Source organism: Camelus dromedarius, chromosome 10, assembly GCF_036321535.1.
Source record: "Camelus dromedarius isolate mCamDro1 chromosome 10, mCamDro1.pat, whole genome shotgun sequence".
In the NCBI taxonomy this organism is placed as follows: Eukaryota; Metazoa; Chordata; class Mammalia; order Artiodactyla; family Camelidae; genus Camelus; species Camelus dromedarius.
Window position 1 is genome coordinate 66,004,596 of NC_087445.1, and position 13,034 is coordinate 66,017,629.

Here is a 13,034-nt window from a genome sequence, read left to right on the forward strand (position 1 = left end):
GAATTCCCTACTCTCTGGATCCCCTGTCTCTCCCATTTTTGGTTACATCCTCATTTGTCTGGAATCGTCCTTTAGGAGTTTCCCGCCAAGAGTACATGGAGGCAGATGATTTTAGGCACCGAATGTCTGAAAGCACCTTTACTCTGCCCTCACTCTTGCTGCCAGCTTGGCTGACTACACAATGCTGGACTAGGAATCACTTTTCCTCCAAATTCTGAAAGCACTGCTCTCTTGGCTTCTGGCTTCCAGCGTTGCTGCTGAGAATCCTAACATCACTTCGAGTCTGGGGCCTTTGTACGTGACCCACTATTTTCTTCTTTCTGGAAGCCTTTAAGATCCTCTGTTGTTTGTGGTGGGGAGTTGCTTCTTGGGCTTTTTTTTGGGTTTTGGTTTTTTTTTTTTTTTGGTTTTTACAACTTACATTTTATTTGTTTTTTATTTTTATAAAATCTATTTTTATATTTTGTGGCTAGTATCACTAGGATCCCCTCTTAACCCATGTTCTCAAATTTCCCAACAATGTGTCTCAGGATAGAGGTCTTCTTTCATTTCCTGTGTGAGAAACAGAGTAGGCCCTGTCAATGCCGAGATACCTGTCCTTACACTCTGAAAAGCTTTCTCCTCGGACTTTGAACTTTTCCTTCCCTCTGCTTTGCCTTTTCAATCTTTCTGAACTTCTGTTAGTCACACATTGGAGCTCTTGAATCAAGCCTCTAATTTTGTCTTTTCTCTTTCATTTTCTCATCTTTTTGTTTGTTTCTTTGTTTAACTCTATTTTCTGGAAGATACAGTTGACTTTCTCTTCCAACTTTTCTAATTTTTTAATTAAGCTTTTTATATCTGTGATCAAACTTTCCATTTCCAATAGGTCATTCTTCTTTTCCAAATATTATCAGATCCCAATCTTATTTCTTATATAAAGACATTATAATGTTGAGTTTTTGAAAAGTTGTCTAGTTTTCTTCTCATCCTCCCCGGTTTCTGTTTCCTCTGTGAGGCTTGGTTCTGTCTGTCTGTCTTTCCTCTTAGATGCTTTTCTCCTATTTGAGGAACTCAGGCCACCCACCTCTCTTTAAGGGTGGAAGTGCCCAGAAGCTCTGTGAGTCTGGAAAGGGCACATCAGTGGTGACCTCGCTGTGAGATGATGAGGTGGGAGACTCAGCAGCTTTGTTGGAGGACCCCTGACTGTCAGCATCTCTCAGTCCTCTCTCCCCACAGAAGACCCTCAATGCTGGGACGCACACTCCAACTCCTTCTCATCAACAGAGCCGCGCCTGTTTTCAGCTGCACCTAGTGACCCCCAGGCTAGAGCTTCTCGGGTTTAAGGTCCCCACAGAGTCAATCTCCCATCTCCTGCTGGTGAGGAGAACAAGGCCACCTAACTGCCCAATGTTCCAGCCACACCTCCTGCCTGCCTCCCGGTACCCCTACTGCCTGCTGAGCCTCTCTGGTTCTGAAGGATTAATCAGCTTGCTTCTTGTTCGCTTTTCATCCCAAAGGTGCGGAACAGAGGGGAGAAAGCTGAATCTTGTGTAGCTACCACTTACCCACCCACCGACCACCCAAATGGCACCTGCTGTTCGCCATTCTCCTTCTCCTGGTCCATGAGTTTATACCACTTACCCCTTCACGGCCATGTTAATGAGGCCTCAGAGGAAGCAGAGTTAAACACCCATGTTCACTCCATCACGGTTACCTGTAGCTGTGAATCAAAAATTCACTGCACCATCAAATGTGCAGGGTATTCCAAGATAATAAGGACTAGTTAAAGTACAGAGGACTGAGGGGGTAAGGCCCAAAGAGGGAGCAGCCAGTACTGCAGCAGCAGGAGGCCGGAGCCAGAGCAAAGCAGGGTGGGGCCCGGACTAGTCATGTGACCCAGGATAAGTCCCTCCCCTTCTCGGGGCGTCCGTTCCTCCAAACCTAACTCCCTGGTGGCTGAGGTTCAAATGACATAATGAAAGCTCTAAAGTGCTCTGATATATAGCAGCGAAGACTACAACCTATTTCGCCAGCCTTATTTTTATATAAACATTCCTGCAAAAGTGTTTAAAACAAAAAAACCCTATGCCGAAGTCCAAAGACTTAAACACAAAAGAGAAAAAAAATGATGGCACCTGAAGCAACAAGTCCTTCTGATGAGCACTCTCGGTCAGACTTCTGATCACTTGCTCTTGACTGTGCAATTTTTTATTACTTTCACTCAAAAGACTCTTGTAACGATTCTCCACTGCTTTCTCTCTTTCATTCACTTCGTTGCGTAATTTCTCAACTTCATTTCTAAGGTCCTACCAGGACAGAAAGAAAAAGAAGAAATGGACTTTACTTAACAAAAATTTCAAGATAACAATCTTTCACCTGTTTATCTTACCGCTTTAAGAGAGCTAGCTAAATAGATACATGTAACAAATGTGAACTTGCTTCTCATGAAAACCACCTTCAAGAATAATTTGAAACTTGGGAAAAGTTTTAGGCACAGATATTTATCACAAAATTATTTATGATACTGAAAAACCAGAAAGAAACTAAGTATCAAATAGGAAATTATAAAAAGAGTATGGTATTAAAAAAAATCACAATTATGAGTAAAAACAAAGCAGGATACTATGTAATATGAAGTTGATTGTTTTCTAAGTGTTTATACAAAATATTGTTAAGGCTGTGAGGTAACACATCAAAATAATAACAGTATCCCTTAAGTCAAAAGATCACGGGTGATTTTCAATTGATTTTTATTTTTTTATTTTTCTGAGTTTCTAAAATCTCTAAGTCAGTCTGCATTATTTTCCTAATCAGAAAAAAAAACTGTCTTAAGTAACAATATTTACAGTAACATGGGAAATGCTCATGTTATAATGTTAAGAAAAAAAAACAGACAACAAACAGTATATAGCGTGGTTTTTAACTACCTCAAAATATGTACTATTTGTAATACGGAAGCACTATTCCCAACAGCAAAAGGCTGGAAACAACCCAGATGCCCGCCAACAGAGGAGTACACTGTGGGACATTCTCACAGCGGTGCGCTATAAGCTGTAAAGGAGAAAGACTGACGCCTCTATAAACACGGCACCCTCGAGGCATCAGAACACGTTCAGAATATGTTGCTTGTGTCGGGGTGTGGGGTGGAGGGTGGCGTGCGCTCCAAGAGAAAAAAAAGTATGTCTAGCAAACTGCCATTTATTTCACCATAAAATAAATTAGATGGTTGCCCATAATGAAAAGGGGAGAACAAGAAAGAGGACAGAGAAGCCTCATTTTACAGACGTGATGGTGAAACCACTTAAATGGTTAGATAACTATTTCAGTAATCAAATAACTAAACCTGAAAGCAGAACAAAGAAACGGGAAAAGAAGTTAACTGCATATCAAGCTGATTGGTTAACCAGAGAGGACTGATTTCATTAACGTAAAAGCGAGGAACTTGAAGACCCCTGGTGGGATATTTCTCCAAGGACAAAGGGACCGCTGCAAAGATCTTAAACTGTTTTCAGTAATCGCGTTGCAGGAAATAATATCTGTATTGTTATTCTGAAACTACATCTGTATAAATAATACATATATTTTACTAATAAGTAATTTTTACTATCATAAGAACCAAGCCTCAGAGAAAACAAATACAAATATAAAATAAAAGTTACAGCCTGTAATGCTAAATCTGAATTGGAAATATCAGTATGAACTTACATTTTCCATTATTTCTTTCTTTTCATTGAAAAAGCCTAGAATCAGTATCCTTCCTTGCATGCAGGCTGTAGTCTCTAAATACCCTTTCTCAACTAAAAAAAAAAAAAACCCATACCAAAAATCCCCACCAAAAAACACACAAAATACAGAGTTCTTTAAAACAGCGTAGTCCCCAGAACAGCATGATCAGCATTACCTAGGAATTGAAAATACAAATTGCTGGACCCCACCCGAGACCTATTAAATCAGAAGCTCTGGAGGGAGGGAGGGCCCATCAACCTATGTTTTTAAGAGCCGCGCAGGGGATTCTGACGCACACTGAAGTTTGCCTTATAGAAAGGGATGACCCCAGCCCCGGGGCGGCTACGTACTGTAAGAGCCCAGACAACTGATCAGGTCAGAAAGGAAGGAAGGAAGCTATCAGAGACTCCACGTTCACGTCCAAAGAACTCAAGAACCAACCTGAATGAGCTCTTTCACTGTCCAAACATAGGACAGTTAGAGCACCAAGGACAATAACGGTAAATTAAAATACATCAAAAATGTTAAAAATCTATGAGTTCATAATGATTTTTTAAAAATCCTTTAGTCACGGTGATAGGCAGTATAATGCCCCCCCCCCAGACGCTCACATCCTAATCCCCAGCAGCTGTGACGATGCTGAACTGCATGGCCAAGGGTAATGAAGGCTGCAGATGGAATTGAGGTTGCTAATCAGCTGACCTTAAAATAGAGAGATTATCCAGTTGGGCCCAATGTAATCACAGAGATTCTTAAAAGTTGAAGAGACAAGCATGGAAAAGACCCCACCAGCCACTGCTGGCTTTGATGATGAATGCGGGTCCCGGGTCTAGAAATGCAGACAGCTTCTAGAAGCTTGGAAAAAGCAAGGAAATGCATTTTCCCCTAAAGCCTTCAGAAGGAATACAGCCCTGCCACAGTAAGACCCATTTCAGACTCTGACTTCCAGAACTACAAGTGTGTGTTGTTAAGCAGCCGAGTTTGCGGTGATCTGTTAGAGCAGCGATAGGAAACCTACACAGTCATCTTTGGAAGATTCTAGGGGATTCTTATCTTGTCTTTTTTGTATGAACTACCCCTCAGGGTAACTAAATAGATGATGAAAAATAGGTTTTTCTTCATAGAAATACACAGCTATAAAAGAAGGAATAATGAAATTAAATTATCACTAATTAAACAATCATCAATGGCTAGTAACATCACAAAAACAGGGACCATCATATACTGTATACCTCCTGTTGCAAGTACAAATGACCACCTATCATGGAATCTTGCCAAAAAAACCTGAATTTGATCATACACCTTGATTAACTACCAATTTACTAGAAATAAAGTCAGCAGAGAAACAACTTGAATGACGTTACAAAAAATATAATAAGCACAATTCAAAAGGTGGAAAACTACAAAGCACAAATGACCCATCTTATTCAATAAATAAATTACAAAGAAAAAAAAAAGGAGGGAAAAACCTGTAGATTAAAAAATAGTAAAGAAAGTTAGGGAACGTTAGTGCTCCCTAATCACAGATTCATACTGATTCTACAGAGTTCATTCCAGCCTTCCCTAACTTTCTTAACACACACACTCACACACTCACATACTCACTCACTCACTTATACACAGAGTTGACACAGAAATAAATATAAATGTGTATATGCATGTGTCAGTATGCAAACATATATCTTCAAGCCCTGTCTACTGCCACAGCCTAGAAGGACTGACACCCCAATGGTAACGAGGACACCTGTCATTCAGATCTTGGTTTCTAAATAGCATCTCCAATGAAAGAAACCAGGGATCCTAAGAGAAATGGTTGATTCCAGGACTGGGTTAGGGAAAACACAAGATACATCGAGGATATCTTGTGACCCTAACAAGTAAGGAAGTGCTCAAGAAATGTTGAAAAGACACAGGAATCAATTTGAAGGAGCTCCCAATGGCCAAATCTGGGACAATATGAACAAAGAAATAAATCATGATAGTGACGGCTTAACAACCTGCAGAATAAACAAATATCCATGAGTCTGTACTGATATAAACAAATAATAATAACTGCAGGGAAAGGACCAGTCCTTCCCCACAGTAGAATTACAACTAATAAGTGTAGAAGGAACGATGGAAAAAGAAAATCACCACAAAGCAAACACCACAGCACTAGCTGTTGTGGGTAAGAACTATCAATAAGATTTTTGAAAGTATGATGAGAAACAAGATATTTACATAGCCTCAAAGTACTTCCCCCCAAAATTCTTTAAATCTCAAATTGAAAAATAGTAACTTTACTGTGGAGAAACCCAGGAGAACCCCCTTTAACCAAATGACCAACAGAAATCTCAGCAGAAATAACACAGATTGAGATTATGCACCCCCGGATATGACATATCCCGTCTTTGCTATTCTTGCCAAAAATGTATAACCTCAATCTAATCATGAGAGAAACATCAGACAAGCCCAAATTGCGGGGCAGTAACAAAATAACTGACCAGTACTCTTCAAAGGAGTTAAGATCACAGAGGACAAAGACTGAGCAACTGTCCCAGACTAGACAAGACTAAGGAGACATGACAGTTAAAGGCAACGTGGATGCTGGACCAGAAAAGGGGCATTAATGGGAGAACTGGCAAAATTCAAATACAGTCTACAGGTTGCAGTATTGTAACAGTGTTAGTTTCCGGGCTCTGATGAGTGTTCTAGTTCGGTAAAACGTTAACACTGGGGAAGCGGGACAAAGGATGTGTAAGAACTGTCACTATTTCAAATCTTTCCTCTAGGTCTAAAATTATTTCAAAATAACACATTTTTAAAAAGAGATATCAATCAATGCAATGTCTGCGTCATGATTTGAACCAACTGTCTAAAACAATTTTTAAATGAGACAGGGAAATCTAAACATTAATTGGCTATTCAGTAATATTAATAATTAATCTTTTTGAAGTGAAAATGATTTTTTTTTAATGCTGAAAAACTGATTAAATAACATGCCTGGGAACTGCTTAAAATATCTGAATGTTAAGAGAGGGAAGTGGGAAGAGCATAGGGATAAAACAAGGTTGGCTATGAGTTTATGATTGCTGAAGCTGGGTGACAAGTACCAGAGGGTCCATGTACTATTCCCTCTACTTTTCTCTGTATTTGAATTTTTCTTTAATAAGGAGTGTTTTTTTTTTAAAGACATTGATTAAAAACCTGAAAGAAATACCACAATGCATGATTATGGATGATTTTCTAAGTTTTTTCCCTCAATTTTTAAAATATACTAAAAGTACAGACTACCTTCATAATAGGGGATAAAGTAAACATTTTTAACATAACATTTTGTAAAAAGAAAGACACCACTTTAAAAATTAAATGTTAATTTTTCTCTTGGGCAAAGAGATGATGATAAGATTGTCCTAAACCTTTAATCCAGAATAACCAGACCTAGAACCTATCATGAATGGTAAGTGTCCATAAATAGACATTGAATGCCACAGGGAGGAAAGATTTTATTACACAAATAATACTACAACAACATTAGCAGAATTCTAATGTTAAATAGAGTAAGAACATTCTCCTGCAATGTGGTCACGCCAACAAATTAAAATGTTTTCCTACCACGAACGTTCCTTTCAGTCCTCATCCACGTGCAGCCATAATTTTTATACAATCTTAACTTTGCTTTGGATTTTTTTCCCATTTTACTTTACTCCATTACACCACAACCTACAAAGAGCATACAACAATGAAATAATGATGACACAGTAAGAACAATTAAAAATTTAAAAGTTTAAGAGTATAGAGTCAAGAAAATAGTCATTAATTTAAAAAAGTGCAATGAAGAGAAAGGTCAGCGGAGATGCTGTCCCTGAGCTGACAGCTTGGCTCTCCTCCTCGGAGCCCAGGGCAAAGGCAAGGTGTGGTCACAGCGTGATGCTCAGTGAAAGATACCACGGAATCTCCCTGTTTATCCACTTCAATGAGGATATCATCACCCTCCTGCTTCCACTGTCTTCAACCGTTTACTCTTCCAGCTAATACAGCAGAGAACAGCTCCGTGCATAAAACAGAAGGTTTTTTTTTTTTTTCTAACTTTGGTTTGTTTTCTTAGGCTAAATCTCCATGAGTGGAATTACCAGGCCAAAAGGTAATAAGAATAAGCATGTTTTGAAGATTCTTTCTACAAACTGACAAACTTTCTTCCAAAAAGACAGTGGCTGAAACGCCACCAACAAAGCCTAAGCCTTTTGTTTCACAGCCTCACCAGCACTGGTGTTTTCTTAAGTATTTGCTAATATAATTGGCCTGAAATGGTTCTTCGTAAGAGTTTAAATGTTTGTTTCTTTGATGGCTACCACACTTTGATAGATTTGACTCTTGTTTGAATTTCTCCTTGTGTAAATTGTCTTAGCTCCTAATGAAAATGTTTTCAAGGATGGTTCTAAGGAAAAGCCGATCTCTCAAGAATCACCCAGTGTGCACACACACACGCACTCTCACTCACAGTCCCCCGACATCAGAAAGGCCACCAGGACAGTCCATCTGTCTCACTAACACTACCAGAGAACAGGTAGACTATGGATGTGTCATGATTTTTTTGCCTTCCTGACTGCTTTGCGAGCTGTACTAATCGGAATGAGTGTGTGGACCAGCTCAGAGGAGCAGCTGTGGCTGGTGAGCAGCAGGGTAAGGAGGACTGGGACTGCCCACACCTGGGGCCACCCACACCTGGGCTCTATTGTTCTACATGTTACTGTTCGCAGCACGTTCACATCAACCCCCGTGATCTTCACAACCTCCAGTGGCCTGCGAGGCTTTCCTCCATGGACCCCCACCAGCCCGCTGACCTGGCAGAGCAGAAAACCACCCAGCTGAGCCCTGCCCAAAGCCCTGCCCCACAAAATCATGAGATATAATAAAATGATAATAAGACACCAAGTTTAGGGGTAATTGTTATGTAGCAAGAGATAACCAAAACAGAACTCGGGAAATATCTGTTGGATGACTGAATAAATGAATGAGGTCAGTGGGCCTGCTCCCATTTTATGAACAAGGAAGCAGGTCCAGACAGGTAATTCACCCAGGATCACAGGCACTCAGGCACAGCACCTGTCTGAGCCCAGGTCTCTGATTCGAAGTCTCTCAGCTCACTTCCACACAATGACAAGGGTATGGATTTCGTCAGGACCAGCCACTAATGCAGTGATTCCAAGCCACTCAATGGTCATCTGACACTTGTGTGTAAAAACCTCCCCCTGAAAATTGCTGGAAAAGGGACCATGAATTCTTGTGTTAAGCCATTTAGGTGCATCTTTAAATTCACAACGTATTTACCTGCCATCCTAGGAAGATCCTGCTTTCTAATTCTAAACTACCTGTGCAATATGCTAAGTAAAACGTGTACACTGTCCGTGTGCACGGCGAAGACAGGCCCACTTACATCAGCTCCCAGACTCAGTTCCATCCTTCATACAAACACCTATCAGACCCATATTTTGACGTCTGGTTCGTGTGTGTGTGTGTGTGTGTGTGTGTGTGTGTGTGTGTGTGTGTGTGTTCATCAATCATTTACTCCATTCTCTAGTCTACTGTTTCTAAAATTTTAATTCAGCTCCCTAGGTTAAGAACTTCTTACATGTTTTAAGTGAGAAAAGCTACAGCATAGTAGCTTTTCTCTCATGACCCCAACCTAACAGAGTTGACAATATGAAAATGACCTACCTGTTCCAGAATCCCACAAAGGACACATAGTTCTGTCACTCCTCCAGACTGGGGAATTCTTACTACTCCAGACGGGCCATTGAATAGCCCCTGGGAGCACATGCAAATCTGTGCGTGGGTACATTTTTGGGGGTAGGGCGCCCTCAACATAAATCAGAGGCTCAGGGAAAGTCAGGACACCAAAGAGTACAAACTATTTCTCTTACTATAACCATCAGTAATAGAACCAGTATTTACCAAGGCCAAGGCATTTTCACATAAAACCCCTCTAACTGCCTACGCAGTGAGTATAGCCCTGTGTTTACAGAAAGGAAACCAGGGCTTGTGGAGGTTGGGAGATTTCCACAAAGCTTTGCAACAAGTTCTAGTCCTGAAGTCCAAAGCCAAGTCAGTTTGACCCCAAATTCTGTGCTCTTCCCACTCAACCGTGCCATTGCTAAAACCAAAGAAAGTATAAAACCACTCTGGGACACTGTCAGTAACTCCAATACCCAGAGCTAATTTGATAGTTTCTCCAGGGCTCAGATGGATGGAATATCCAGTCTGAGACTGAGGTTCCTCTGCTAATGGAGGCAGGACCAAGGATCTTGGCCCCCCCATGAAGAGCAGGCAGAGAAGGCCTGAAGTAAAAGGACCGCTGCAGGGAGGGGAACTGTGTGCCGAGGTGGCCTTGAGGAGGAGCAGCTGCCATGGCAACACAGACAGCCGACGGGCTCGCGAGCCCGGCACCAGAGGAGTTATAATAAATGTTTAGGGGAGGCATGGAGACGGCATGCCTCGCCTAAGAAAAACAATCAGAACTGAAAATTGATAAACTTGGATGGTTTCCCCAAACCTCCTTCAATATTCCTGGGCTGTGAAGACAGGCAGACCTAGCCTTAAATCCTAGCTCGACTGCTAACTAGCTGTGTGGCCACAGATAGATAACTTAAATCTTTGTGAGTCTTTCCTTTCCAGTAAATGGAGATATTAATATAGATTCCTGGCATCTGTGGAGGGTTCCATGAGAGATGGGTACCCAACACAGAATTACGTGCACAGGGAGTGACACTGTGTCACTCCACCTGTCCCCACACACACCCTCCAGGCTGACCTCTCCTCCCAGGCGTCCTCGTGTGGGCACAGCACCCCCACCCAAGGTTCAGCTGTTCCCCCTCCCCCTGGCACATCATCCAACAGGAAACCCAGGCCTGGGGGTCCAGCGCATCCTCCACACAGAGCACATGAGAGGAGAGGAATGAGGATTTGGTGCTTTTACGATGCCACAAGTGCCCAAATCCTGCCCCGCCCACTGCTCCCACCCCCGCCACCCAGAGTTCTCAAAGGCGCTGAACTGGGAAACAAAAAACAAGTCTGGACAATCTCATAACCAAAGCAGAGCTTTCTAGTAAAACTGAGGGCTGGTTTTTTTTGAGGGAGGTGGGTGGTGGGGAGCGGGAAGGGAGGGGTGGTGCGGCTTAAAGAAGTCGTCCAAGAGCTCCTCCCCAAGTAGAGGCACAAGTGGAAAAAGAAGATGGCTGAGTAAATGAGGATGTCGGCCTGTCCAGCAAGGGCCAGGCCCGGCTAGGTCTGCAATAGGAAAGCAAAAGAATCTGGAACCTGGATTCTTAACTGAAGGTACAGAAACCCACCCTTGAGCAAGGATGGCCCGGTAAACATCCTGGGCTCTGATCAGCCAAACTAGTCCCTCCTCCGCCCTGGAGGAGGCATTAGCAAGGAGGAAGGGTGGAAGCTGGGAGGAGAGAGAGCTCTTCCTCCCGGCGCTCAGCCCCTCCTCTCCCTCCATCCTACTGCACGCCTTCTTCCCAGCGTGGCTCTCATCTGGTCAACTGCAACCGCTGTCTAACAGTTCTCCCTGACTCGAGGTTCACCCACTGAACCACAAGCATACCTTTGTCCATTACATCTATTACATCTCTGCCCAGAACCCTTCAGCGACTCCAAGTTAACTGCAGAATGAAGCTACCCTAACAAGCGGTCACTCCCGGCTCCCTCAGGTGGCTCCAGCTTACCTTTCAGCCTTATCTCACCCAACTGCTTCAGCAACACGCTCTCCAGGCCCCCTCCCTGTCTCCACCCAGTCCCCTCCATCCAGAAACAAACGACCAAAATCCCCCCCAATTCTGTCTGGAGACAGTATGCTTATCGCGCAAGGCCCAATCCAACTGCCACCCCTTCCACAAAGCCCTCCAGGATTACTCTGGTCCTCAGCAATCATCCTCCCGAAATACTACCCAGCACCTTTCTACAGACCTCCAAAGCATTTCCAAGAGTGCCGGGTTCTCTGCACCCATCACCTCATCCAACTCTCACAGCAGCCCTCCGAAGCAGACGTTCTGATTGTGCGCAGTTTACCAATCGGGAAACCGAAGTTCAAAGAGCTCGAGCAACTTAACCGAAGTAAAAACTGATGGAATCAGGATTTAAAGCTAGGTCTATTTGTGCTCTTTTTACTAAACTAGTGTTTTTTCAAACCGAGCTTGCGAAGCCCTCGGATTAGCAATGCCCAAACCTGGCGGGCTAGCGCTATCATCTGACTGCGTGTTCAAGGGCCTCACTCCAGAAATTGACTCGTCGGCTGGGGAAATGCATGGAAATTCATACTTGATTTTTATGCAAGAATCTGCGCTGCTCCCTTAGGTACATCTGTTTATTTGCTTCTGAACAAAGAGACAAAGGAAAAAAGTTTGAGGACCCCTATTCTACACCATACCACATGGCACTTTGCTTTAAAGTGAGAGCCTCACTTTTCACCCAAAATGACCTCAATTTCCACCCAAATGAGCCATATTCCTTTAAGATTCCCGGGCACACTCTGGGCCAACAATGAGCAAAGCGTTGCCTTTGCACACCAGGGCTTTGTCTTAGAGCAGACTGCCTGATAAAAAATAAAATTTTAGTGGCTTATTCGAAAAATAAAATACCCCTATAATCTTAGAATCACATGAGAAATGACAAGCCAGGCCCTCACACTTCCTTCTCCAGGCAGCTAGTTGGTTTTATCTCCAGCCAGATGGAGAATGAGAAGGTTCTCATCCATCAAATTTCCATCGTATCAGGTTTCACTGTGAGAAAGCTTGTCAAAGTGCTCAGTGGTTACCTTTAAATATACAAAGGAAACGTCTCCAAAATCTTAATGAGGTACAGGAACTCAGTGATGGAAGAATTTCCAGAATTAGTATGAGACACTGGTGTTGCAGCCACATTCTGTGGCGCCTCGTTGCCGCTGGGGGCGGAGGCAGAAAGGGGATGTGGCAGGGGTGGGGGCGCCCAGCCTCCCACCCCACCTCAGCCCACCCTGAGTAGCTCCACTTTCGTACATTTTCTCTCCAGAGGAGTTCATTTGAACAGAGTTCAGATGCTGAAAAAATAAGCAGAAACCATTGAAAGGAGACAGTCCTTGCCATAGAGAACCAACAAACACGCATGGTACTGGATGTGAGGACTGCCATGTGAGCAAGGAGCCCGGTGTAGGTTTCACCAGGAAGTTGGGGAAGAATGGACAAAGAAGGCGAAGCCCAAATTGTGCAGGGGTCAAGGCCCAGCTGGGCCCCTTATTGGCTGTTAGGCACCAGGCGAGGCAGCACAGGTCTCTAAACCCCGCCCAAATGATGCAACACAACTGTCCG

The 13,034-nt window shown here is 43.0% G+C and overlaps 1 protein-coding gene across 10 annotated transcripts in view; it reads right to left on the minus strand.

Annotated features, from left to right (window-relative positions):
• Positions 1-13,034, minus strand: part of CDK5RAP2 (CDK5 regulatory subunit associated protein 2) — a 167,388-nt gene that overhangs the window by 90,643 nt on the left and 63,711 nt on the right. For all 10 annotated transcript variants that reach the window (XM_064490460.1, XM_031450326.2, XM_031450323.2 and 7 more), the window contains exon 13: positions 2,118-2,288. In XM_064490460.1, coding sequence (XP_064346530.1) covers positions 2,118-2,288 — 171 coding nt within the window. The remainder of the gene's footprint in view (positions 1-2,117; positions 2,289-13,034) is intronic.